This window comes from Meriones unguiculatus, chromosome 4 (genome assembly GCF_030254825.1).
Source record: "Meriones unguiculatus strain TT.TT164.6M chromosome 4, Bangor_MerUng_6.1, whole genome shotgun sequence".
Taxonomy (NCBI): domain Eukaryota; kingdom Metazoa; phylum Chordata; class Mammalia; order Rodentia; family Muridae; genus Meriones; species Meriones unguiculatus.
In genome coordinates this window covers 133,530,767-133,554,618 of record NC_083352.1, presented here as the reverse complement: position 1 = coordinate 133,554,618, position 23,852 = coordinate 133,530,767, and the positions used below count along the sequence as shown (strand labels likewise).

Genomic DNA, 23,852 nt, shown 5'->3' with positions numbered 1-23,852 from the left:
TGTTTGGCTTAATATATTGTGACCCTTATGTAAGGTCAGTGGTAGAGAAGGGAAACTCTGCACAGCCATGCCAAAACACGACAAAATATGTTGGTGAGACAGGACGCTGCTGACCACAAGAAGGCTTTTAAAGAATCAGAGGAGGAGTGGACACTGAATTAGATCATCAGTGTGGGCTGTCAGCCTTTGACAAAACCCTCCCCTTCCTGGCATGACCCCAAGTACTTTCCCCTTCTTGTCCCACTGTGTTCTTTCCATACTCTGATAAGAAATTCTCTGTTTCTGTCTCTCTCTCATACACACATTAACAGAGAATAAATAAGTAAATATAAAAGAAAATGTAAGAAAATAATCAAGCAGCCTGGCAAGGCCTGTAATCCTAGCACTCGGGGAGGCACGAGCAGGCAGATCTCTGTGAGTTCAAGGCCAGCCTGGTCTACAAAATACGTCCAGGACAGCCAACTACACAGGGAAACCCTGTCACAAAAAAACAAACATAAAAAAGGAAAGAAAAAAGAAAGAAGGAAAGAGAGAGAGAAAGGGAGAAAGAAAGAAAATAATCAAGGCGTAATGGTGCGTGCCTTTAGTCCCAAGAGCCAGGAGGCAGAGGAAGACAGATCTCTCTGAAACCAAGTTCCAGGACAGCCAAGACTACACAAAGAAACCCTGTCTCAAGAAAACAAAAACAAACCAAACAAACAAATAAACAAACATTTTTAAGAGAAAAAGTGATTTAGGAAAAAGTGGCTAATGATCTCCAAGTTGAAATGGAACTTTGAACAAGTTAAAATGAGCTCTGAACATCAGTTAAGTCAATACAAAGTGAAACAATGATGTCATAATCCAGAGAATAAAAGAACCGTCAACTAAACAACACTTTCCTCAGTGCCAACAGAAGCTCTTCAGAAAGCTCTTTTCCCCCAGAATTCCAGTGTGGAATTTGAAATAAAATATTATTAATATATTCAATATTTATTGAGCTATATACTTATGATTTGTGAACTTTATGCCTCAATAAATTGCAAATAATACATATGCTAAAATTAGCATAGTTTTTCATTAATGCCTTTTATTCTCTCAAAAAGAAATGAATAAAATGTACAAATGAACAAAATGTAGGTGGAAATGGTGGCACATGCCTTTAATCCAAACACTCAGTAGACAGAGGCAGGTGGATCTCTGAGTTCAAGGCCAGCCTGGTCTACAAAAAGAATTCCCAAACAGCTGTCTCAAAAAACAAAACAAAACAAAACAAATAATATATATAAAAAATTAGTGTGAATCTACGATGCTTGTTTGCCTGCCATGTTCTTAACTTACTTAGAGACAGCAACAGCTTTAACTTGTATTTTTCCATCAGGCAGAGTAATTGGTTTTATATACTTAAATGTATTATTTTCACCAGAACCAACTTTCTTTAGGAAGTCAGGTTTGCTGCCATCCAGGGTGTAATATATGTTGACATCTGGGGTATCTGAAAAATACAGAACAGGATAACCATAATTAACACTGAAATAACAAGTCCCTGAATACCTATAGTCTGTTAAAAAGAACATACACACACAGTAAGTGAGTAATGATTCTGTTGTCTGTGCTAACATAGTACTTTGCATGAAAGAGCTCACTTCATGTATTCATTTCTATTACTAATGGGTCCTAATTTGTACCCATTTTATAGATGGCAATTGAGTACCTGAGAGATTAAAGAACTTGATAAATAACAAAGAATTCCCAGCACTCCCATAGTTGCTAACAGCAGTCTGGAACTCCAGTAGCAAGGGATCCAACGCCTTCTTCTGGCCTCGGTAGGTACCAGGCAGGCGTGCATGTAATACACAGCATGCACGTAAACAGAATACCCATACATAGAAAATAAAAACATACTCTTAAGAAAGAAAATGGGAGTAGAAGAAAGAAGATTTAGGAAAAGTAAAGTAACTATTGACCTTCCAGTTGAAATGGCTCTGAACATCTTAATATGCACCAAATTTGTTGACTTATATGCTTACAACATGTGGTTTAACTTCTGCTGGACTGAGTAGACAGCCCGCAACCCTGACCCACTGCACTCTTCATCAATTCCGTAGGTATAATATGCGGAGAACAAAGGTCAGTCTTAAGATAGGACAAACCACATGGACAGCAAAACCACTTTTTTGAAGAATTTTTCTCTTTCTCTCTCTCTTTCTTTCTTAGATTTTTATTTAGTATTCATACAGTATTCTGCCTGCATGTGTGCCTGCACACCAGAAGGGGGCACTAGATCTTATTAAAGATGGTTGTGAGCTACCATGTAGGTTATGGGAATTGAACTCAGGTCCTTTGGAAGAACAGCCAGTACTCTTAATCTCTGAGTCATCTCTCTAGCCCCTTGAAGCATTTCTTATGAAATATTTTATTCAGTCTCAGTAAATGATTCCTGTACTTCTTAGAAACATTTAATTATAATGAGCAGATGTAATTCAAAATTCAAAAGGTTAAAAGTGGTTGTAAAATGGGGTGGCCTTCATACTAGGCAGCCATGGCATATCAGGTATCTTTGAAAAAAAAATTCCTATCTGTGCAAACATACTTTTTATATTTTATTTTCCCTTCTCTTTGTATAGCAATTCTATGTCTTACCCCACATATTTTTTCTTCATAGATCATATGTTGAGGACACACAAACAATAAACAATCAAATCTACTTCATCAGACAAGAGAAAAGTTCTTCCCAGTGAGCAAATAATGGGGTGCTAGAAGCTTATTTTCATTTATGGAAATGACCTTTGTATTTCATTACCTATAAAAATGTTTCATTATGGCACTTTCACATTTATTCATCCCTTCTACTATCCTCTCCTGTCTTCTCTCCCTGACTCCACCACTCCCCATCCTTCTTTGAAGCATTCCACCTCAACTTTCAAGTCTTTAAAGAAAAAAGTCTAGATTTTCTACATACAAAAAAACATTAGTATTTTCTTTCTTTCGTTTGTTTTTTATCTGTAAGTTTTGCAGCAATGGGGATTGAAACCCAGGGCCCTGGTCATATTCACAAGCTCTCTGCTGTAAACTTTCTTCTTTCATCCTTCCTTCCTTTCTCTCCCCGCCAAATATGTCTAAATATATTCATACATATAATCTAAAAGCCTTTTAATACAAATATTTGTTTACATGTCTTATCAATAAAATTTCTTTACATTGATTATATGCATATATACATAATCAGATTTAATATTAAATGCTATCTACTACTTTGTTTTTGTAATAGTTAAAATGTATTTTATTATGAGTGAAATCATGCATGCCTCCCGTAACCAACTTAATATGGCGGTGGATATATAGCAGTATACAGCAACTTATTAATCCTCCTGAGGCTCCCAGTGGTAGGTATGATTACTCCCATCTTATCATGAGGACAATGGCACTCAGAAAAACTAAGGATGCAGGCGGGGTGCTCCACGCCTGTAATCCCAGCATTCAGGAGGCAGAGAACTCACAGGCGCATCTCTGTGAGTTTGAGACCAGCCTGGTCCACTAGTGAGTCCAGATCAGTCAGGGCTATTACAAAGAGAAACTCTGTCCCAAAAAAAAACAAAAGAAAAGAAAATTGTGCCCAAGGTCATCGAGTTTGTCAAACTGAAATTAAATCTCTACCTACAAATCTATATTTGTAGGTCAAATTTATTATCCTAGAAAAGTACTAAGCATCCTGAGAAAAGTTGGAGACACAACTGGGTATCTTACCTTGACTCAGGTGAGACAAGAAGGTGTTGCAACTAGCAACCTGCTCATTTTTATTTAAATATATGCTAATCAAAGTGGTATAATCTCAGATGTGGGAGGCTGAGACAGGAGGGCTGCTGCAAATTCGAGTCAAGCTGGGCTATACATTGAGTTCAAGGCTGATCTCAGCTACATAGTAGTATCTTGTCTCACAAAAACAAACACATACATACCTCTCTACAAACTATCAAATAACAACACTTTTCATTTTGTGTAAGAATTACAAACTTTTATAGCCTCAATATAGAAAACATGGCAAAGATTTCAATCAGCAACACATGAACACAGAGTATGACAATGTTATTTTAAATAATTCAAAATACATATGCTTCCTACCAGATTTCATTTCCAAAAGAGTATTGGTATCGATTTCATGGTTAGCTTTTCCAGGCTGAGGCACGCGCAGCGGTATGATCTGAGGGGCACACACTGAACCAGCAGTCATGTTTTCTCCTTAGATCAAAAAAATTAGATAAAAATTCCATATGAACCTATGTCTGAACACAAAAACTAGAGAGTACCACTTGTTTTAAATGTAGCAAGCCAGGAAAGCCTAAAGATATTATCATTAATATACCACCTACAGATAATGCCCTGTTAATGAATGAAATTATTACACTTCAGCCATATGTTTGCTGTTGAGGTCCGGTGTTGGATATTTACCTATGACATCTAATAAAGACGAATAGATGAATCTGATAGGAGACTGGAGCTGCTTTAAAAGGGAAGGTAATTGAATGAGGCAGAAGAGAATCCAGCACTATCTTCTAAGCTGAAGATCATCCCTCTTTACTACTTCAGCTGGTGCTAACATACATACTCACTCTCCTGCCTTCAAGGCAGCTCATTACGTAAAGGGAACTGGTAACTTTGCATGTAGCATAAATTATTTGGAGCCAATTTTCAAAGGAAGTCCTAAGCCCCCCAGTCTTACCTTTGTGATTACGGTGTATTGTATATCTAAAAATATACTGCAAAGACTGCAGAACGGCAGTTCTCAATAGAAGGAAGTTGACATGAATACAAATCAACAAACACGGTTTCCTATTTGCTCTACTGTTTTGTAAATAACTAGCAGGACTGAGAATTTATGGGTCTTTTCTTTGAGGTGGGGAGGAGTCCTGTTAGCACAGTATTTGTACCTTGCATTGCTGCTTCAATGACTGTGGCTACATAATCATTCAATTACAACATACATTTTCATTGATCATATGCAAATATACATATGCATATAAAATAATAATATTTTATAATATTAATAATATTTTAAAATAATAATAGTAATTATAAAATTACTTTATAATTTTTATTTTAATTTATATATTTATTTCACATCCCGATCATAGCCCCCTCCCTCTTCTCCTCCCAGTCCTTCCGTCCCTCCCACCCTCTTCACCCTATCCTCCCTCCCCTCATTCTACTTTTATAATCAACATCCCCTCCCCCCCCCCCCCCCCCCCGAGACAGGGTTTCTCTGTGTAATAGCCCTGGCTGTCCTGCAGCTCGCGCTGTAGACCAGCCTGGCCTCAAACTCACAGAGATCCAAACGCTGAGATTAAAGACATGCGTCACCACTGCTCGGCCTTGCATCCTCATTTTCTTTTTTTTTTTTTTAATTTTTATTTTTTTCTTATTAGTTACATTTTATTAACTCTGTATCACAGCTGTATCCTGCTCCCCCATTCCCTCCCAACCCCACCGTCCCAACCCCACCGTCCCAACCCCACCCTCCCTCCCTCCCTTCCTCCCTCCCTCCCTCCCTCCTCTCCAGCATCCTCATTTTCATTTACAATTTTTCATGTAAAAATTTGTTATTCGATGGCGAGGCTACTGCTTTGTTTTTTCAAGCTTGGCAGTTGGAATTCTGAAAATGCTGCTCTGAACATCTTTGCGTTTTGATGTATCTTGTTTTGGAAAGTGGGATAATTAAATTAAAAGGTGAATTTAATGCCTTTTTGTTCCAGATTGAAGGCCAAGAATAAAACCAACAGGTACCTGACTCTTCAAAGATGACGTAGAGGGATTTGTCTATCTTTTCATTTCCTTTGTAGCGAGGCGCAGTTAAAATAAAGATATCTGAAAACATCATTCTAAATAAACATAATTGGATAGAGATTGATTAGCTCACGGTTAGCTATTAGCTGCCCTTGGAAGGCTGGGCTGGTCAGCGGACCTCACGCGAAGAAATAGAGAAGGCTGATTCGCTGGGTCCATACTGCAGCATGCTGTCAATGTCATGCCACTAGCACCGCCCAACATCCTTCACCTGGACCATCTCTTCGCGGCCCAGACAGGATCTGCGCCATTGTCCTCGGCCTCGCCAGGCAGTCAGAGATGCCTGGATCCCTGCTAACCAAGTGAGAGAGACCCTTCCCCTCACCCTCCTCCAGCCTCAGAGTCAGAAGTAAGGACCCCCAACGCACCTTCGCCGCCGCCAACCGGGCGTCTGCTCTCTTCGCCGTCTCACGATGGCTGCTGCAGCAGCTTGCGTTACCACAGACGCTGCAGCACGCGCTCCGCCCACCGGGAGCCGAGCAGATGATTGGCAGGGAAATCGACTTCCTAGCAACCAGCCCCGCCCTTGTCTCTGGCCGCGGAGTCCGTCTGGTACCCGCCTGCAGCTCCTTCGGAGACGCAGTGTTGTAGGTGTCCAAGAATATGCCTTCTCGGCGGCTGGAAGGGCTTCTGAAGCGTGCGCCCTACTCTGCGTACGCGAGCCAGAGCCTCTCGTCTGACACGCACTGAAATTTGGGACAACAGAAAGGAGTCGCTGTGGCGACACGACTGAGCGAGGCGGAGCAGGCACAGCACGGACACCCTGAGCCGACGCGATGAAGAAGGCCCGGCGCGACCGCACGAAGAAGGTCCCTCCCCCGCTTGGCCAGGGTCCCCGCCGGCCACCGAGGCTCCGAGCGCGCTCCTTGGGGCTGCTTTTCATTTAGTCTCGAAACCGCCCTCATGGCCGAGGTGAAGGTGAAGGTGCAGCCGCCGGACGCGGATCCGGTGGAAATAGAAAACAGGTACTGCACTGAGGCTAGGTCCCTGACCCTCGGCCAGAGGTCAGCTGGACCCCTGCTCGCCCAGTCCGGCGAGAGGCCGGAGCAGGGTTGGTGAGCACGCGGGAGCCCCCTCCCGAATAAGCAGACTAGAACTCTTCAAAAGCTCCAGAGCACCGTGACAGCTTGAAACTTTGTGTAACTGGCTTTCCCGGGATTCTATTAGAGCACTTGGAACGTGACAGCGGCCAGTGCCTTGAAAAGACCTGCATTCCCCCGTAGTACTTGGGCATGTGTTCGAATCCAGGGTTGTTCGGTTGTCAAGGGAAGGTCCATAAGAGAACGTACGGGCCAAGTTAGGGTTCAGTTAATGATTACAAAGCATCATTGACCCAAGTAGGTTCAGTGAGTAACTTAATCCCGTAGTGCTCTGATATTTTTAGGTTATAACGTAGTTAAAAGACAGCGACTTTCTCAACATGATTGTTGTGGATAACGAGTTTATAACTCTCCCAAACAAATTCGTTTATTTTGAGTGAGTAACTTCGGAAACACTCCAGTTATGGTGAGTCACCATAACCCCCCCCCACACACACACACATTCCATATTTGCCTTCCACCGACAGGCCTATAGCTTCACTTTGTTGTATTTATTCCCTCTGATAACATTGAGATTTCAGCTTTAATCTAACCCTTTTTGCCTTTTGAAACAAAAACCATAAATCATTAATATCTTTGTTTCCAGAATTATAGAGTTATGCCACCAGTTCCCTCATGGAATCACAGATCAAGTAATTCAAAATGAAATGCCTCACATAGAAGCCCAACAGCGGGCAGTGGCCATCAACAGACTGTTGTCCATGGTAAGGTGAAGTCAGCTGACATATGTACCTTGTTGTAGATTATGATTTTCATTGCTGCCTGTCACGTAAGTGTGTTTATGTGTCAACTTGGCTGATTATGAGAGTCCTGGATATCTGGCTATATGTTGTTTTGGGATGTTCTACGATATGGTAGTATTTCCATTGCTGAACTCAGTATAGAAGGTGAGTGGTCACCATCCAATCTAGTATGAGCCTACGTAGAACAAATAGGTGGAGGACAGAGGAACTTACTCCAGGCCTATCTTGCGTTTCAGTGCCAGTCTTTTCCCTTCACCACTCTTTGTCCTTAGGCTTTCAGATTCCATTTGTAAGGCTAATGCATCAGAACCATACCATTGATCTAGGCCACTGGCCTTCTTGAGTCTCTGGCTTGCAGGAGATAGATTACAAGGATTATTACCCAACATAATCACATGAACTAATAATAGGGTGATCATCCTCTTTTTCAGTTAACCAGGACACTAACTGTAAAGCCAAAATCATGGCTTGATTCCAGACCAGGGGAAGGATTGGAATGTTGGAATTGGAAGAAAAAATAATTATGTGCCATTTGGCAGGAAGATGAAACTGCATGCAATTCTGTTATAACTGACTATTATTAGCTTAAATGACACAAAAGGACACATGGGTGTAGTCTGTTTTCACCTTGTTTTGCTTCCTGCTGCTAGTACTTAGCCATTCCATATAAAGAATTGCCACTGTGATTTCCTGTGAGCTATCAGTAGCCTGTTGATTGGGTAGCACAATGTCACTCTGAGCTTTTCAGGAGCATGAAGAAGTCCCACTGAGGATCTTTGGGAAGAAGTACAACCTCAGCTTCAGAGACAGTGCAGTGGAGTTTTCAGTGAAGCCCAAGACCCTGGAGCCCTAATGTCTCTCTTCCAGTTTTTGAAAAATGCCTACCAAGTACTCTTCCATGCTTTAAATCTGCTTATGTCTCTCTTCTTTCACAAGCCATATTGCCTTTTACTGAGGGCGTTTCAGTTTGGTTTTATTAGCAGTTAGTTAAAAGAGTCCTATACTAGGCCTCTTGAATGACTTGTTTGCATTTGTTTGTTTGTTCTGTTTTTTCAAGACAGGGTTTCTCTGTGTAGCCTTGGCTGTCTTGGACTCACTTTGTAGACCAGGTTGGCCTCAAACTCACAGAGATCCGCCTGTCTCTGCCTCCCTGAGTGCTGGGATTACAGGTGTGCGCCACCATGCCAGGCTGACTTGTTTGCTTTTGAAAATTTTCAGCCTCATGTTATGGGTAAAGGCTCTAGATGCAGAGATTATAGGGATAGGTAAACCTTTTGTTAAGCCTTTGTCTTCAGTTTTGTGGCTCAGAATTTGGCAAACTTTTCTATGAAGTGGTAAATAAAATATCTATTGTGGCCCATCTGATTTCTGTTACAAATGTATTGTCATCTTAACAAGTAGCAGTTGTGAGCCATAAACAGTGATACATAAACAGGTGGTTGTAGCTTTTTTCTGATGAAACTTCATTAATTCAAAAAACAAAAATCAGGCAGTGGACCAGTTACTTCTGTTTTCACCCAAAGGAAAAAGTGCTGGTGATTTCTGGGCTTCCATTTTCAGTGTAGGATGACTCCTTGTTATCCTTTAGGACTTAGCTCTGCTGCTGTTTCCAAGAAGATACCTGGAGCCCCCAGATAGGGCCACAGCCTTTTCTTTTGTTTCTCTCTTAATGCCAACCAGATAGTCTTGAAGTTATGTGCTTGTCTTTTAGAATTTGTTTGGGGCTTGGAGTGTCTCTCAGTGGTAGAACAGTCACCTAGCCTGCATGATGTTCAATCCTGTAATCCTGTAATTACAACAGATTGTGCACTTAAACACTGTCCTAACAGTGGTACAGTACAGGTGTTTAGTAAGTGACTAGACTAGGCTGAACAAGTAACAGAAGCGAACCTCTGAACTGAGTTTTGTGATCCCACTTTGGTGAATTAGGGAAGAAGGGAGGTGTTGGAGTTTGTCCAGTAGGTAAACCTATTTTATTAACACACAATAGGGCCCCCTCTTGGTTATAGTTTCCTGTAACTACTGCAAGTCCAGTGGTATGCACATCTGTATTGTCCAAATGCCTATGCCCAAGGAGGTTCAAAGGCATGGTAAAACATGTTTTAGCTTATTTGCTTCATTATATAAAATATCATTATAGGGACTTTTTGCTCATTGGTTGACCGTTTTGCCTAATTCTTCTATCATAATTTAAATGTATATATTTACTAATAACTCTATGGCCTAACTTAGTGTGTTGCTGAATATTCATGTTTATACTTTATCTGGATAAAATTTTTATTAATACAGGTTGTATTTTAATTATATTTATCCATATTTTATATAATTTGGACTTACTTGGATTTCAATATGGATTTTTATATGTTATCCTAAAACAACTTCTTAGTAGTAAAAGATTTATTTTTAAGTAATGTATGTGTGTGTTGTGCCTACATGTATTGTCTGTGCACTGCTTGCATGCCTGGTACCCACAAAGGCCAGATGAGGGCATTGACCCCCTGGAACTGGAGTTATAGGCTGTTGTAAGCTGCATGTATGTACTGAGAACTGAACCCCAGTCCTCTGCAAGAACGGCCAGTGCTCTTAACTGCTGAGCCATCTCTTCAACCCCCAAGACGAAGAGCATTTTTCTTTCTTACAGAAGACCTGAGTTTGATTTTCATTCTCCCATACATGATGGTTCTCACCTGGCTGTAATGTCTCTTCCAGGGATCCAATGCCCTCTTCTGGCTTCCATGAGCACTGTAGACACATGATGCATAGACATAAATGCTGGGAGAAGAAAGTTTTTTCCAAGAGACAAGACTTTCTCTGTGTAGTGCTGGCTGTCCTGGAACTCATTCTGTAGACCAGTCTAGCTTTGAACTCAGAAATCCACCGGCCTCTGCCTCCTGAGCGCTAGGATTAAAGGACTGTGCTAAGAAATAAAATGATTTTTTTAAAAATTGGCTTATGCCCTGGCCAAATAACCAGGCCAAGGTCACATGTGGGGCACTGTTAGTATCTCAAGTATACAACGTCTTTAGATAATTAAGTTTTTAAAATACTTGTTTGTGATGCGTAGGCAAACTCCTCAGTCTCAGAAGAAGAACTGGCAAGTGTGGGAGGCAGGATCGTTTAGTGTGTTCAGTAAATACATTTAAAACTATATGAGCAGCCAGGTGCGGTGGCTCACGCACAGAGAAACCCTGACTTGAAAAACCAAACCTAACAAACAAACAAACAAACAAAATTGTATTAACAGTTGCCACTGGAATTGATGTATATCCAGAGTAATTGACTATGATTTTCTATTTTAAAACACTTTAGGGTCAGTTGGATCTTTTAAGGAGTAATACAGGCCTTTTATATAGAATAAAGGATTCTCAAAATGCTGGGTAAGTAAGTACTTATTTTTTAAGTTTAAAAGACTTGATTATTGCAAAAGTAATATATGTATTAGGAAAAAAAGCAACCCAATACAGTAACAGGTGCTGTGGCACACATGCATCTCCCTGCACTTGGGAAGTACGACAGGAAGTTCAGTGCCATCCTTGACTACACAGCAGGTTCAGGGCCAACCTGAGCTATGTGAAACTGTATGCACGAAATGTAGCTATGTGTGCTAGTGTGCACCTATAATCCTGACTGACGTGTGGGGCCCTGGGGCAGGCTGATGAGGTGGAGGACAATTTCGACTGTACATTGAAAGACCCTACCTCAAAATGAGAAAAGAAACTGATGTAAACTTGTACCATCCCTGCTTTCTGTCCGTATTTCCATTTCCCAGGGTAACTGTTCTTGGTAATTTCTTCTAGACAGATTTAAATATCCATAGATGATTCTATATTTATATCTCTTTTCTTTCTTTCTTTTTCTTTTTTTTTTTTTTGACAAAAAACTGGATCATGCTATCCATACTGTTCTGTAACTTGTTTTTTTCACTTATTGTACCTTGGACATCTTTTCATATTGATACACACAGCTCTGTCTCATTCTTTTTAAGGTAAGCCCTTTTTTTGCTAAATAAGTCAGTGTGTAGCCTTGTCTGCTGATTAACTTACATAGTCATCCAGATGTTAACACAGCCTACAAGTTTTCCTTTTTAATTCTGCTTTGTTCCCTGCAGTAAAATGAAGGGGTCCGATAATCAGGAAAAACTAGTCTACCAAATCATAGAGGATGCAGGGAATAAAGGTGAGCATGGGACGGGTGATGTGCTGCCTTTAGGGCTAGACCTAAAGCGTTTTGTTGTTCTGCTTACTTTAGTTCGTAAGAGAGGATCCCCGTATGTAGGTCAGGCTTTCATACTCACCATCTTCTTGCCTCGTCTTCCTGAGTGCTGGGATTGCAGGCATGCCCCATCACATGCAGCTGTGTGTATGCTATATACATACTCTCTTTTTTCATGCACAGATTTCTTCCTTTGGAAGAAAACTCATGACTTTCCACGATGAGTGTAAGAACCACAGCCTTATTATTTTTTATGTGTGTCTTACAAATAGAATGTTGTTTAAATAATACAGGTGCATGCATCAAAGCAGTTAAACATTCATATTTTTTTCTTCTTGGTTGAAGATGGCAAATGACACTGATCCAAATTTAAGTCCCTTATCACTTGTACAGTGATAAGTGAAACTATCAGAGAACAGAGATTAGGTAAAGGATTAGATGGCAGATGTGGTGGAACTTTGTTGGTTTTGGGGACAGGGTTTCTCTATTTGGCTGTCTTGGAACTCACTCTGTACACCAGGTTGGCCTTGAGCTCACAGAGATCCACCTGCCTCTGCCTCCCAAGTGCTGTCATCAAAGATGTGCACCACCACCACCCAGTATTTTTTGGGGGAGGGGGCATGGAGAGGTGTGGTGTAGGTTAATTCAACATGCTCATATGTTCTTCATTACAAAAATATTCTTGTTATATGTGTTTGAGATGTCGAAGATGTCCCCTAGATGGTGATGGGCCCCTTTATCCTAGTACTAGGAGAGGCAGCGACAGGTGGATCTCTGGGTTCAAGGCCAGCATGGTATAGCATATTTCAGGCCAGCCAGGGCTGCATAGTGAGGCCCCGGAAAAAAAAAAATTAACCAAGATTCCAAGAAATTCCAGTTAGAATATAATGCATATACTTAGTTTCTGGCTCTTGTACTTTTCTTTCTTTCTTTCTTTCTTTCTTTCTTTCTTTCTTTCTTTCTTTCTTTCTCTCTTTCTCTCTTTCTCTCTTTCTCTCTTTCTCTCTCTCTTTCTCTCTTTCTCTCTTTCTCTCTTTCTCTCTTCCTCTCTTTCTCTCTCTTTCTCTTTCTTTCTCTTTCTGTCTTTCTCTCTCTTTCTGTCTTTCTTTCTCTCTTTCCCTCTTTCTTTCTCTCTTTCTTTCTTTTTGGTTTCCTGAGAGGGTTTCTCTGTGTAACTTACTTTATAGACCAGACTGGCCTCAAACTTACAGAGATCTGCCTGCCAAGTGCTGGGACTAAAGGCATGCTCTACCCATCAAGTTTTTTTTTTGTTTTTTTTTTTTTTTAATCTTCAGACTCTTAATTTTTGAAAAAAGTTATAAAACTTTGTGTTAAAGGATGTGCTGTCATCAAAGCAGATGCTGAGACTCATAACCAAACCTTGGGCAGAGTGCAGGGAATCATGAAAGAAGGGGGAGTTAGTAAGACTTGGAGAGGACAGGAGCGCCACAGGACCAAATATATCTGGGCACAGAAGTCTTCTCTGAGACTGATTCTCCAGCCAAGGACCATGCATGGATATAACCTAGAACTCCTACTCAGAAGTAGCCCATAGCAACTTAGTATCCAAGTGGGTACCCTAGTAAGGGGAACAGGGACTGTCTCTGACATGAACTCAGTAGTGGGCTCTTTAACCCCTCTCCTCTCCCCCCCAAGGGAGGAGCAGCCTTGCCAGGCCACAGAGGAGGACATTGCAGCCAGTCCTGATGAGACCTGATAAACTAGGGTCAGATGGAAAGGGAGGAGGACCTCCCTATCAGTGGACTTAGAGAGGGGCAGGGAGGAGATGAGGGAGGGAGGGTGGGATTGGGAGGGAATAAGAGAGGGGGCTACAGCTGGGATACAAAGTAAATAACCTTTAATTAATATAAAAATTAAAAATAAATTAATTAAAAAAATCAATAGACAAAAAAAAAATAAGATGTGCTATCAGCTTTCCTACTTTCTTGCAGGAATATGGAGCAGAGATATTCGCTACAAAAGTAACTTGCCCTTAACAGAAATCAACAAAATCCTCAAGAATTTGGAGAGTAAGAAGCTTATCAAAGCTGTGAAGTCTGTGGCAGTGAGTACTTGGCTCTCTGAGCTCTGTCCCATGTTCCCCTAAGGAAGCTGTTCCGGCCGTGTTGTCAGCCTTTTGTTCTTCAGTTCATGTTGGGATTTAAGACAAACTTTAAAAAGTTGTGCTGACTTGAACCTGCTGCCTACGGAACTCTTGATGTCTTGTCTATTCCAAACTTCCTACTGCAGTAAAGAGAGTGGAGCCTTGAGTGCTTGTGTTGTGTGAGACAATCCCTTTGTCCTAGCACATTGTCTCACTTACATGATAGGAACCACTCTATACTTGGAATATATTAATGACAGAGTCAGAGAAAGATCCTGTCCTGTTTCTCTTACACCGTATTTGTGTTTTTCTTTTTTTTCTCTCTGGAATATTCAGTGATGAAAAAAATGACCTATTGTGAAGACATAGTGATCTTAATGCTCATTGCTTATTGTGAGAAGTCACACTAACAAGACAATACACTATGATTCCAAATATGTAACACTGTGGGAAAGCAGAGCTGTTAAGACAGTTAAAGATAAATGTTTGCTGGTCTTGAGAGTAGGGTCGTCATGGGGAAAGTAGAATAGATGAAGCATAGGAGATATTTTGGGGCAGCTAAATGTTCGATATAACAAAAGCATTAAGCATGCATGTATTGAAACCTGTAGATACAGTACAGAGTAATCTTTTGTTTTGCTTTGTTTTGTTTTGTTTTTGAGACACTGTTTCTCTGTGGGTCCTTGGCTATCCTGGTCTCACTTTGTAGAGCAGGCTGGCCTTGAACTCACAGAGATCTGCCTTCCTGAGTGAACCACCATGCCTGGCTGAATAATCTTTTTTTATTTTTAATTTTTTATTATTATAATTTATTACAATTTATTCAATTTGTATCCTGGCTGTGTCCCCCTCCCTCGTCTCCTCCCAATCCCACCTTCCCTTCCTTTTCTCCCCCTATGCCCCTCCCCTAGTCTACTGAGAGGTGAGGTCTTTCTCCCCTTCTATTTGACTCTAGCCTATCAGGTCTCATCAGGACTGGTTTCATTGTCTTCCTCTGTGGCCTGGCAAGGCTGCACCCCCTAGGGGGAGGTGATCAGAAAGCCTGTCACTTAAGTTCATGCCAGAGACAGCCCCTGTTCCCCTTACTGGGGAAGGGGGGGAACCCACTTGGAGACTAGAGTCTATGGGCTACATCTGAGGCGGGGTTTTACGTCCTCTCCATGCATTGTCCTTGGTTCAGGTATCAGTCTCTGCAGGTCCCCCAAGGCTCAGTTTTTTGACTCTATTGATCTCCTTTTGGAGCTCCTTTCCCCTCCAGATCTTTCTGTCTCCCCCTTCTTTCATAAGACTACCTGCACTCTGCCCAAAGTATGGCTATGAGTCTCAGCCCCTTCTTCAATACCACGATCTGCCTGAGTAATCCTAGTTGTACTATTTTATTTTTTTTAAAGTGAGGTCTAGTAATGTAATCAGGGCTGGTCTAGAATGTCTTGAATGCAGGATCTTTTCTGCCTTTAACCACCTGTGTCATGGGATTTACTGGTGAATGCCACCATGCCCAGCCATCTGCATCTAAAAATCGACATTGAGGGGGTGCCAAAGTGGAATTCAGAATGTAAAAGTAGAAACTAGGGGTTGGGTAGGGCTCAGTAGTTAGGAGCACTGGCTGCTCTTCCAGGTGATCCAGGTTCGATTCCCAGCACTTACATGGTGGCTTACAGTCATCTCCAATCCAGTTCTAGGGGATCTGATACCCTCTTCTCACCTCTCTGGGTAATAGGCCCAAACATACACAAATACCCACACATTAAGTACATATTTTCTTTAAATTAAAATAAGTGAATGTGTGATATAAGTACTTATAGAAATGAATGGTGTCTGTAAAAGTAAAGACAAAGGAAAATGTGCTTAAGCATTGCACCGTTTCTGAACCAGTGTTCTTTCCCTTTCTGTGAGGCTCCTATCCACAGCGGGCCATGGCAGTGCTGGCTACAGTATAGTTCTGATTCCAGTTAGAGGCACTGTCATCCCATCCCCACAAAGATGGCTCTCACTTTAGAGGACAGTCCCAAGTTCCGTAAGTCTCTGCTATCTTTGCAGTAGTTCTGGACTTTGAACTAAAATATAAAGTTTAGTTTTCAGGCTTAGTTTATTGAAAAGATTATAAAGAAATGATCTATGTTTATTCTTTTCTAGGCCTCCAAAAAGAAGGTTTATATGCTCTATAACCTGCAGCCAGACCGCTCTGTGACTGGTGGAGCCTGGTACAGTGACCAGGATTTTGAATCTGAATTTGTTGAGGTGCTTAACCAGCAGTGTTTCAAATTCCTGCAAACCAAGGTGAGGTCATTAAGGAAACATCACAGGCCTTTTAAAAAGCAGCTTCATGAAAGAGTTACTCTTGTATATCATACTTTATAAAATTAAAAATCCTAAAATTGGAAATTTTTACTCAACACTATATGCTGCTGTTGGTGTGGCATATAACATGCATTAACTTCAGAAAGCACTAGCATGCATTCTTGGTGAGTCTGTTGTTCTAATCCTACAGGCAGAAACAGCAAGAGAAAGTAAACAGAATCCCATGATACAAAGAAACAGCTCATTTGCATCATCACATGAAGTGTGGAAGTACATCTGTGAGCTGGGCATCAGTAAGGTCAGAACTTGTCTTTCCTCTGTGTTAGGGGGTGTCATCTTCCTCCCAAGGCTGTAGCTTGTAGTGTGTTTGACCGAGCCCCCTTTCAGGTACACATTCTACCAAACCCAGTTTGGATAAGCACTGTCCTAAAGTAGGCCAAGGTCTTCATTATGGTCTCACTGTGGCTGAACTGTTGTTGAGCTCAGTCCTGGCAGTGCTGTTCACCCAAAATTAAAATGTTCTAGTACTTGATTGACAGTTGAGTTTGTTACAGTATTAGTGTATTTGTTGATTCTTACTTAATGAAATGTAAGTGGTATCATAAGCATCCCTTTGAAGAGCTTTATATAAGGACACTGGGGCTTTTCATAATCAGCAAAGAGGCCAAAATGGCATTTGGATGAGTCATTTTCACTTCCTGGCTCTCAGATTTCTCATTGATTAAAGAAATCTAGGAACTAAGCCAGGCATGGTAGCACACGCCTTTAGTCCCAGCACACTGGAGGCAAGGCAGTTGGATCTCTGTGAGTTCAAGGCCAAACTAGTCTACAAAGAAAGTCCAGGACAGCCAGGGCTACATAGAGAAACTCTATCTCAAAAAGCCAAAACCAAAAGAAACAAAACAAATTAAAACTAGGAACTAGAATTATTTCATGTCTCAAGTTTTGTGTAAAGACATTTTAAAAATTGACATCAAGTTCTTAGGGAGGGAGATTTCTTCTATGTGGTTTTTGGTTGACAAAGAAATGTTGTGTCATAAGATTTTTAGGTGTTTTGTTTTGTTTTAAGAATGATGGCCCTATCAGTCAGTGTGAGGCTCAGCATGGTTAGATTTTAGGTGTCTTGTTTAAGAATGATGGCCCATCGGCCGGTGTGAGGCTCAGCATGGTTAGATTTTTGGTGTCTTGTTTAAGAATGATGGCCCATCAGTCGGTGTGAGGCTCAGCATGGTTAGATTTTAGGTGTCTTGTTTAAGAATGATGGCCCATCGGCCGGTGTGAGGCTCAGCATGGTTAGATTTTAGGTGTCTTGTTTAAGAATGATGGCCCATCGGCCGGTGTGAGGCTCAGCATGGTTAGATTTTGGTGTCTTGTTTAAGAATGATGGCCCATCGGTCGGTGTGAGGCTCAGCATGGTTAGATTTTGGTGTCTTGTTTAAGAATGATGGCCCATCGGCCGGTGTGAGGCTCAGCATGGTTAGATTTTGGTGTCTTGTTTAAGAATGATGGCCCATCGGCCGGTGTGAGGCTCAGCATGGTTAGATTTTGGTGTCTTGTTTAAGAATGATGGCCCATCGGTCGGTGTGAGGCTCAGCATGGTTAGATTTTGGTGTCTTGTTTAAGAATGATGGCCCATCGGTCGGTGTGAGGCTCAGCATGGTTAGATTTTGGTGTCTTGTTTAAGAATGATGGCCCATCGGCCGGTGTGAGGCTCAGCATGGTTAGATTTTGGTGTCTTGTTTAAGAATGATGGCCCATCGGCCGGTGTGAGGCTCAGCATGGTTAGAGCTCTGTCCTATCGGTCGGTGTGAGGCTCAGCATGGTTAGAGCTCTGTCCTATCGGTCGGTGTGAGGCTCAGCATGGTTAGAGCCCTGTCCTTAGCGCTCCAGTGGCTTGTGCTTGATGGGAACGGGCTAAATCATGGTGGCCACAACAGGTTTTATATGAAGAGGTTGATTAGGTGGAGATGGGGAGAGAGAAGGGAGAGCAGGGAGACCAGGACATGATGGGGGAAAGAGAGAGGGAGGGAAAGAGAGGGGAAGAGAGATGGGGCACCCCGATAGAGAAAGGGGAGAAGGCCAACAGGCCAGGAACAGGAGAGACCAAGAGAGGGACCACGTCGGGTGTTCCTTTTAAGGGGCAAGGTAATCACATGATGACATCATAAGTTGCTAGGCAACCCAGAAGCAGGTTTGATTCCAAAATCCTAACAGTGCTAATATGGACTGTTACTCACCCTACTTAGGCCTTTACTCTTCCCTTGAACATGGCTTCTCTGCTTCCCTGAGCAACTGTGACCTTTTGCTGACAAGACGTCCCGCTATTCTTGTCCTTTTTGCATGCTTTCTAACATATGCATTTCTAGGTAGAGCTGTCCATGGAGGACATTGAAACCATCTTGAACACACTCATCTATGACGGGAAAGTTGAGATGACGATCATTGCTGCGAAGGAAGGCACTGTTGGCAGTGTAGATGGACACATGAAACTGTACAGGGCGGTCAACCCAATCCTTCCTCCTACAGGCTTGGTCCGGGCACCCTGCGGCCTCTGCCCCGTAAGTGAACACTGCTTCACTTTGTACTCAGCATCGTGTGCAAATGCCACATAAACACAGGCACACTAGGCCTTCCACTTATGTCACATGAGCTATTCAACCCCACAGACTCCTGATGGACAGATGGCTAATGAACAGGCCTTGCATTCTTTCCTGGAACATTTAGCCTAGGGACATGCCCTTCTGTTCTTGGCCCTGAAATGGATACATTTTCACCCAGACTAACCATTCTTCTGTGTAAGGAAGGAAAAGAGATTTGCTGAGAAGCTACGAAGAACCAAGCATTCTAATCCTTCCTGTGTCCTTGGAGCTAGTGCTGTTATTTTCTCTAAACACTTAGGGGACTTAGGGCTGGGTGTAGCTCAGTGGCAGAGCACATGCTTAGGATACACAAGGCCTCTCATCTCCAGATTTTATCCCTGGTATCCACCCCCCCACCCCCGAAAAAGAAGAAACTTAAATTTAAGCAGAGACTGTTGCTTAGAATAAATACAGGGATAATGTTTTTTCCAGTGTGCCTTAGCATTTTTGTTCATCCATTCCTAGGTGGTTTATAAGCACTGCTGGACATTCTGAGACCACAGAGAGCAAAAAAAAACCTTTTTGTCTCTGTGACATCAATACTCTGCCATAAATACTTATTTTGATAGCCCCATGTACCACATAAGCTCTTTGTGACCCAGTTTCAATTCCTAGACAAAAGACAACATCCTGGTAATTCTACTTAGCACCCCTTGAAGATAGTTAAATGCAAAACATCTTCAATTAAGTAAAAATTAAGTTGTCCATAAACTTAGGACTCGCTTCCTTCACTCCTGTGCACCTGCTGATAGCCTTTTACCCGGCGGGCAGGTGAGTGGGTTCACCTTTATGCTGTGGTAATAGGCCTCCAAGCCAGGAAGGTGGCGCTCACCTTTAGTCCCAGCACTTGGGAGGCAGAGGCAGGCAGATCTCTGAGTTTGAGGCCTGCCTATTCATGACAGTCAGGATTATATAGTGAGACCCTGTCTCAAAAAACAAAAACAACCCCAAAAAAACAAACTACTACTACAACAACAAAAAACAAAACAAAAATAAAAAAAAAAGCTTACAGTTAACCGTGATCACAAAGTAGGCATTGTTTCAGAGTGTTCTTCAATATAGTCCTAATCCCTTTCAAAAAGTATTTTCTTTTTCTTTCTTTCTTTCTTTCTTTCCTTCCTTCCTTCCTTCCTTCCTTCTTGTTTTACTACTGCTTTAAATGAATGGTGAATTTATATTTTAAAACTTCAACTTGAGTGTAAACTTTCTATGTTTCTTTTTAAGGTTTTTGATGACTGCCATGAAGGGGGTGAGATTTCACCATCTAATTGTATTTATATGACAGAGTGGCTCGAATTTTAATAGAGAGCTGTGAACTTTACTTATTGTTGGCAAAATGAATTACTTGGAAAGCAAATAATTCATGATGGAGTGTCCAATTTCTTTGAAAGCGTACTTCACAATGACGGATATTGACTTGCTGCTATGAAAATGTATTTATTTATGAAGACAGAACACAAACAGATTAAGTTTAATAAAGTTTAATAAGGAAGTCTCTTCTTCAGTAAGTAAATGCCTTGAAGTTCTGAAGGACCAAGCAAAAAGAAGCAAACCTACATTGACCAAGTACTGTGATAACAGCTCAAGTGAGGTGTTCACTTCAAGTTACTTATTAAGATCTTCACTGAAGCTTATCAGATTTATTACCGCCATTTCTCTTTGTTGTTGTTTTTCCTTGGGTTTCATTGAGAAGAAATGTCAAGTGGTACAAGCAGGAACAGCTGATGTTGGGAATGTGTGCCAACTTGGGGCCTGAGTGGTAAAATGGGTTTTCCCTTTCCACACTGCCCGTTCCCCTTCACCCTGGTAGTACTCTTTGAGAGCAGTGTGTTGCCATACTGACCTCCCTCCCAAATGCTGTTATCCAGGACATGTTTCACATCACTGATACTCTGTACTAAAGGGATGATCTCACTGCGCCTTCATTGCTAAGGCTGAAACTTATTTGTATAGCTTAATTGTATTCAGATTCTTACTCCATGCATATAGTGTGACTCTCCACCACCAGCACCAAGTTCAAATTTTGTAGTCCAATGCCCAATAGATAGGTGATACTGTCTAGAAGGACTAGTTATAACATCTAATCTTTTAGCTAAAACTGATATTGGCTGGGTGTGGTGATGTACTCCTTCAATCCCACACTTGGGAGGCAGAGGCAAGCAGGTCTCAGTGAGTTCAAGGCCAGCCTGATCTACAAAGTGAACTCTAGGACAGCCAGAACTACAGAGGGAGAGACCCTGTCTCAAAAAATAAAAATAGATCATTGCCCTTCATTCATTCTCTGAGGGGTGGGAGCCAGTCTTCTCTAACTGTGTTCTAGACTGGTCCTCGTTTTTCCTATTCTTTTTTCCTTGGGTTTCATTGAGAAGAAATTTCAAGTGGTACAAGCAGGAACAGCTGATGATGGGAATGTGTGCCAACTTGGGGCCTGAGTGGTAAAGTAGGTTAGACCTGTAACACCAGTGTAAACAACTGGTGTTACAGGTCTAAGTAGAGTCCCAGCTGTCAGATACTGGAAAACATTAAGTGAATTGATATGCTATGGCACAGAAGAAAACTGTCTTGCCTTTTGAGGTTTTTTTTTTTTTTTTTTTTTTTTTGTTTTGTTGTTTTTTTTTTTTTTTTTTTAAACAGGGGTTTTCTGTGTAGCTCTGGCTTACCTAGAATTCACTCTGTTGACCAGGCTGGCCTCGAACTCAGACCTATCTGCATCTGTCTCCCAGGTGCTAGGATTTAAAGGCCTCCTTCACTATGTCCAGCTTGCTTTGTGCCTTTTAAAAAATATAAACCAAAAGACCAACTGAAAGGGTTCTCACTGCACTCCTCTTTGGAGCTGAATTCTCCACCATTTTGCAGTGCTCTGAGTGAATAAGCATCATTAGACTTCTCTTGAGAGATACAGGACTAATAAAATCATACCAACTCATTTTTATCAGATGAATTCTATGGCCAGCTCTATAGAATAAACATTTAATGGTACCAGCTCTTTTTAGGTGTTAGATTAAACATAAAATACAGGATTTCCTTCTACCTCTAGTAAGGTAGGACCACTGTCTCCTCTACCTGGATCTGCCTAATCTATTGGATAAGCACTAGACTTATTTTACTAGAAAGCCATATGCAGGAGAGTTACAAAAGGGGAAAAGAACTAGGCAGTGGTGGCTTGTGCCTTTAATCCCAACACTTGGGATGAAGAAGGGGGTGGATCTTGAGTTTGAGGCCAGTGTGGTCTCCAAAGCTAGTTCCAGGATAGCCAGGGCTATACAAAGAAACCCTGTCTTGAAAAATCAAATAAAAGGGAGAAAGAATCAAATTGCTTTCTAAATATGCTGTGCATTATTATTATTATTATTATTATTTTTTTTTTTTTTGAGATAACCTGGAATTTATGGCCTAGGTTGGTGTTGAACTCATGGTAATCCTGCTTTAGCTTTAGCTTTCCAAGTGCTAGGATTACAGGCAGGGATTTAGCAGCCATGCCTGGCTTTGTATTGTTTTGATCATTAGTTTTTACATTTGCAGCCAGTGGCTAGAAGTGTTCCTTGGCTCACCAGAATAGATACTTAAAACTTTTTCCTCAGAGCATATTTTTTACTCTGAATATTTTTTACTTATAAAGTATTGTAAAGTATTTTTTCCTCTGAGTATTAACTGAGAGGGATAGATAAGTTTAAAAATGTAGCAACTGTTCTGTAAGTAAAATATACAGAAGTTATCATCAAAAGAAAATATGGACCTCTAAAACCATGTCACAAAATCAACCTGCGGATGAAGCCCAGATTCTTCATTCTTTCCCACTTAGTATTCATTAGGTATTTTGCACACCTGAAAGCACATACCCCAGTCTGTTAGGGGCCCTGTTTAAAAGATCCATACAAAATCAGACACCAAGAGTCTGATTTAATGGCTTTTAATGAATAGTTATATGGATTCTCACATGAAACTCAATTTGGCAATAACGTTTTAAATAAGGGTTTTGATGGTGATGAATTAAGCAAAGTAGTCATACAATTCAATTCTCTGATGGGCACAGTGATAGAATACTCCTGGCATGATGAGGCCTCTGGCCCACCCATCAACCCAACAGTGAAGGGAAAAAAGTAGTTTTAAATTTGCTAAATGACAGGTGAGGGATGAATACAAAATAGGTGCCCTACAGCAGTGTGGTCCAGTGAACCGCCTCCATCTCCTGCTGGGTTTATTAAAGAACTGTTTTTATTGCCTGTCGGTACTTATATTAGCACAGCTCATCAGAAAGCTCTCTTGTATACTTTCCCTATGAGGATCATTGAAATGTGTTAGTTTATAATTAAGATTTTTAATAACTCACTTTGCTGAGTATTCCTGGTGCATGCCTTTTGTCCCAACATTTGGGAAGCAGAGGCAGGCACATCTCTGAGTTCAAGGCCAGCCTGGTCTACAAAGTAAGTCTAAGACAGCCAAGGCTACACAAAGAGAAACCCTGTCTCAAAAAAGACCCTCCTCCCCAAAAACTCATTTTAAAGTTAGGAAAAAATTAATTAAAAAAAACACATTAATATCCAATGTCAGCAAGCTTTGAACCAAACCTATAATCCAAGTTTGAGTCTACTTGAATTGGAGATTAGTAACTACTTACTCTGCTTTTGTTTTTGAATTCTTAAAAAATTAAGATCTCTAAATAGCATTAGTTTGCAACTTGTTTTCTGCCATAGGATAAAAATAAATTCACTTGATAAATAACCTTCTGCTATTACTCATTCTCATGTGAACACTTATAGTAGACCTACGATTGTCTTCCTATCCTCCAAACATACCGATTGTTAAAAGCTAAAATCTTTCCTGACTTTAGAAACCACATCACATCAGGCTAAAACAGCAGCTTTGCACCCCTCTAGGATAAAAGTGGAAAATGACATTTCTGTATCCATGGGATCTGTGTCATCAAGTGTAG

At 41.2% G+C, this 23,852-nt stretch overlaps 2 protein-coding genes across 7 annotated transcripts in view; one reads left to right on the top strand and one right to left on the bottom strand.

Moving 5' to 3' along the window:
* Dzank1 (double zinc ribbon and ankyrin repeat domains 1) overlaps nucleotides 1-6,332 on the bottom strand; it is a 50,140-nt gene extending 43,808 nt beyond the window's left edge. The window contains exons 1-3 of one of the 5 annotated variants that reach the window (XM_021636821.2): nucleotides 6,189-6,332; nucleotides 4,102-4,218; nucleotides 1,321-1,474 (exon numbers count right to left, since the gene is read on the bottom strand). In XM_021636821.2, the coding sequence (XP_021492496.1) occupies nucleotides 1,321-1,474; nucleotides 4,102-4,210 (263 nt within the window). In that variant the 5' untranslated portion in view covers nucleotides 4,211-4,218; nucleotides 6,189-6,332. Of the gene's footprint in view, nucleotides 1-1,320; nucleotides 1,475-4,101; nucleotides 4,219-5,760; nucleotides 6,155-6,188 lie in introns of those variants that run through there. The other 4 variants (XM_060383145.1, XM_021636819.2, XM_021636822.2 and 1 more) reach the window with 4 other exon arrangements.
* Nucleotides 6,333-6,461: 129 nt separating this feature from the next.
* Polr3f (RNA polymerase III subunit F) lies at nucleotides 6,462-23,641 on the top strand. Of its 2 annotated transcripts, XM_021636825.2 has the most exons (10): nucleotides 6,462-6,785; nucleotides 7,507-7,624; nucleotides 10,973-11,040; nucleotides 11,628-11,648; nucleotides 11,772-11,839; nucleotides 13,828-13,940; nucleotides 16,116-16,259; nucleotides 16,471-16,578; nucleotides 18,647-18,838; nucleotides 20,144-23,641. In XM_021636825.2, exons 1-10 carry the CDS (start codon nucleotides 6,724-6,726, stop codon nucleotides 20,219-20,221), a joined length of 972 nt encoding a protein of 323 aa, XP_021492500.1. In that variant the 5' UTR covers nucleotides 6,462-6,723; the 3' UTR covers nucleotides 20,222-23,641. The 2 variants fall into 2 exon arrangements, with proteins under 2 accessions (XP_021492500.1, XP_021492501.1); XM_021636826.2 differs by lacking the exon at nucleotides 11,628-11,648.
* Nucleotides 23,642-23,852: the final 211 nt, after the last annotated feature.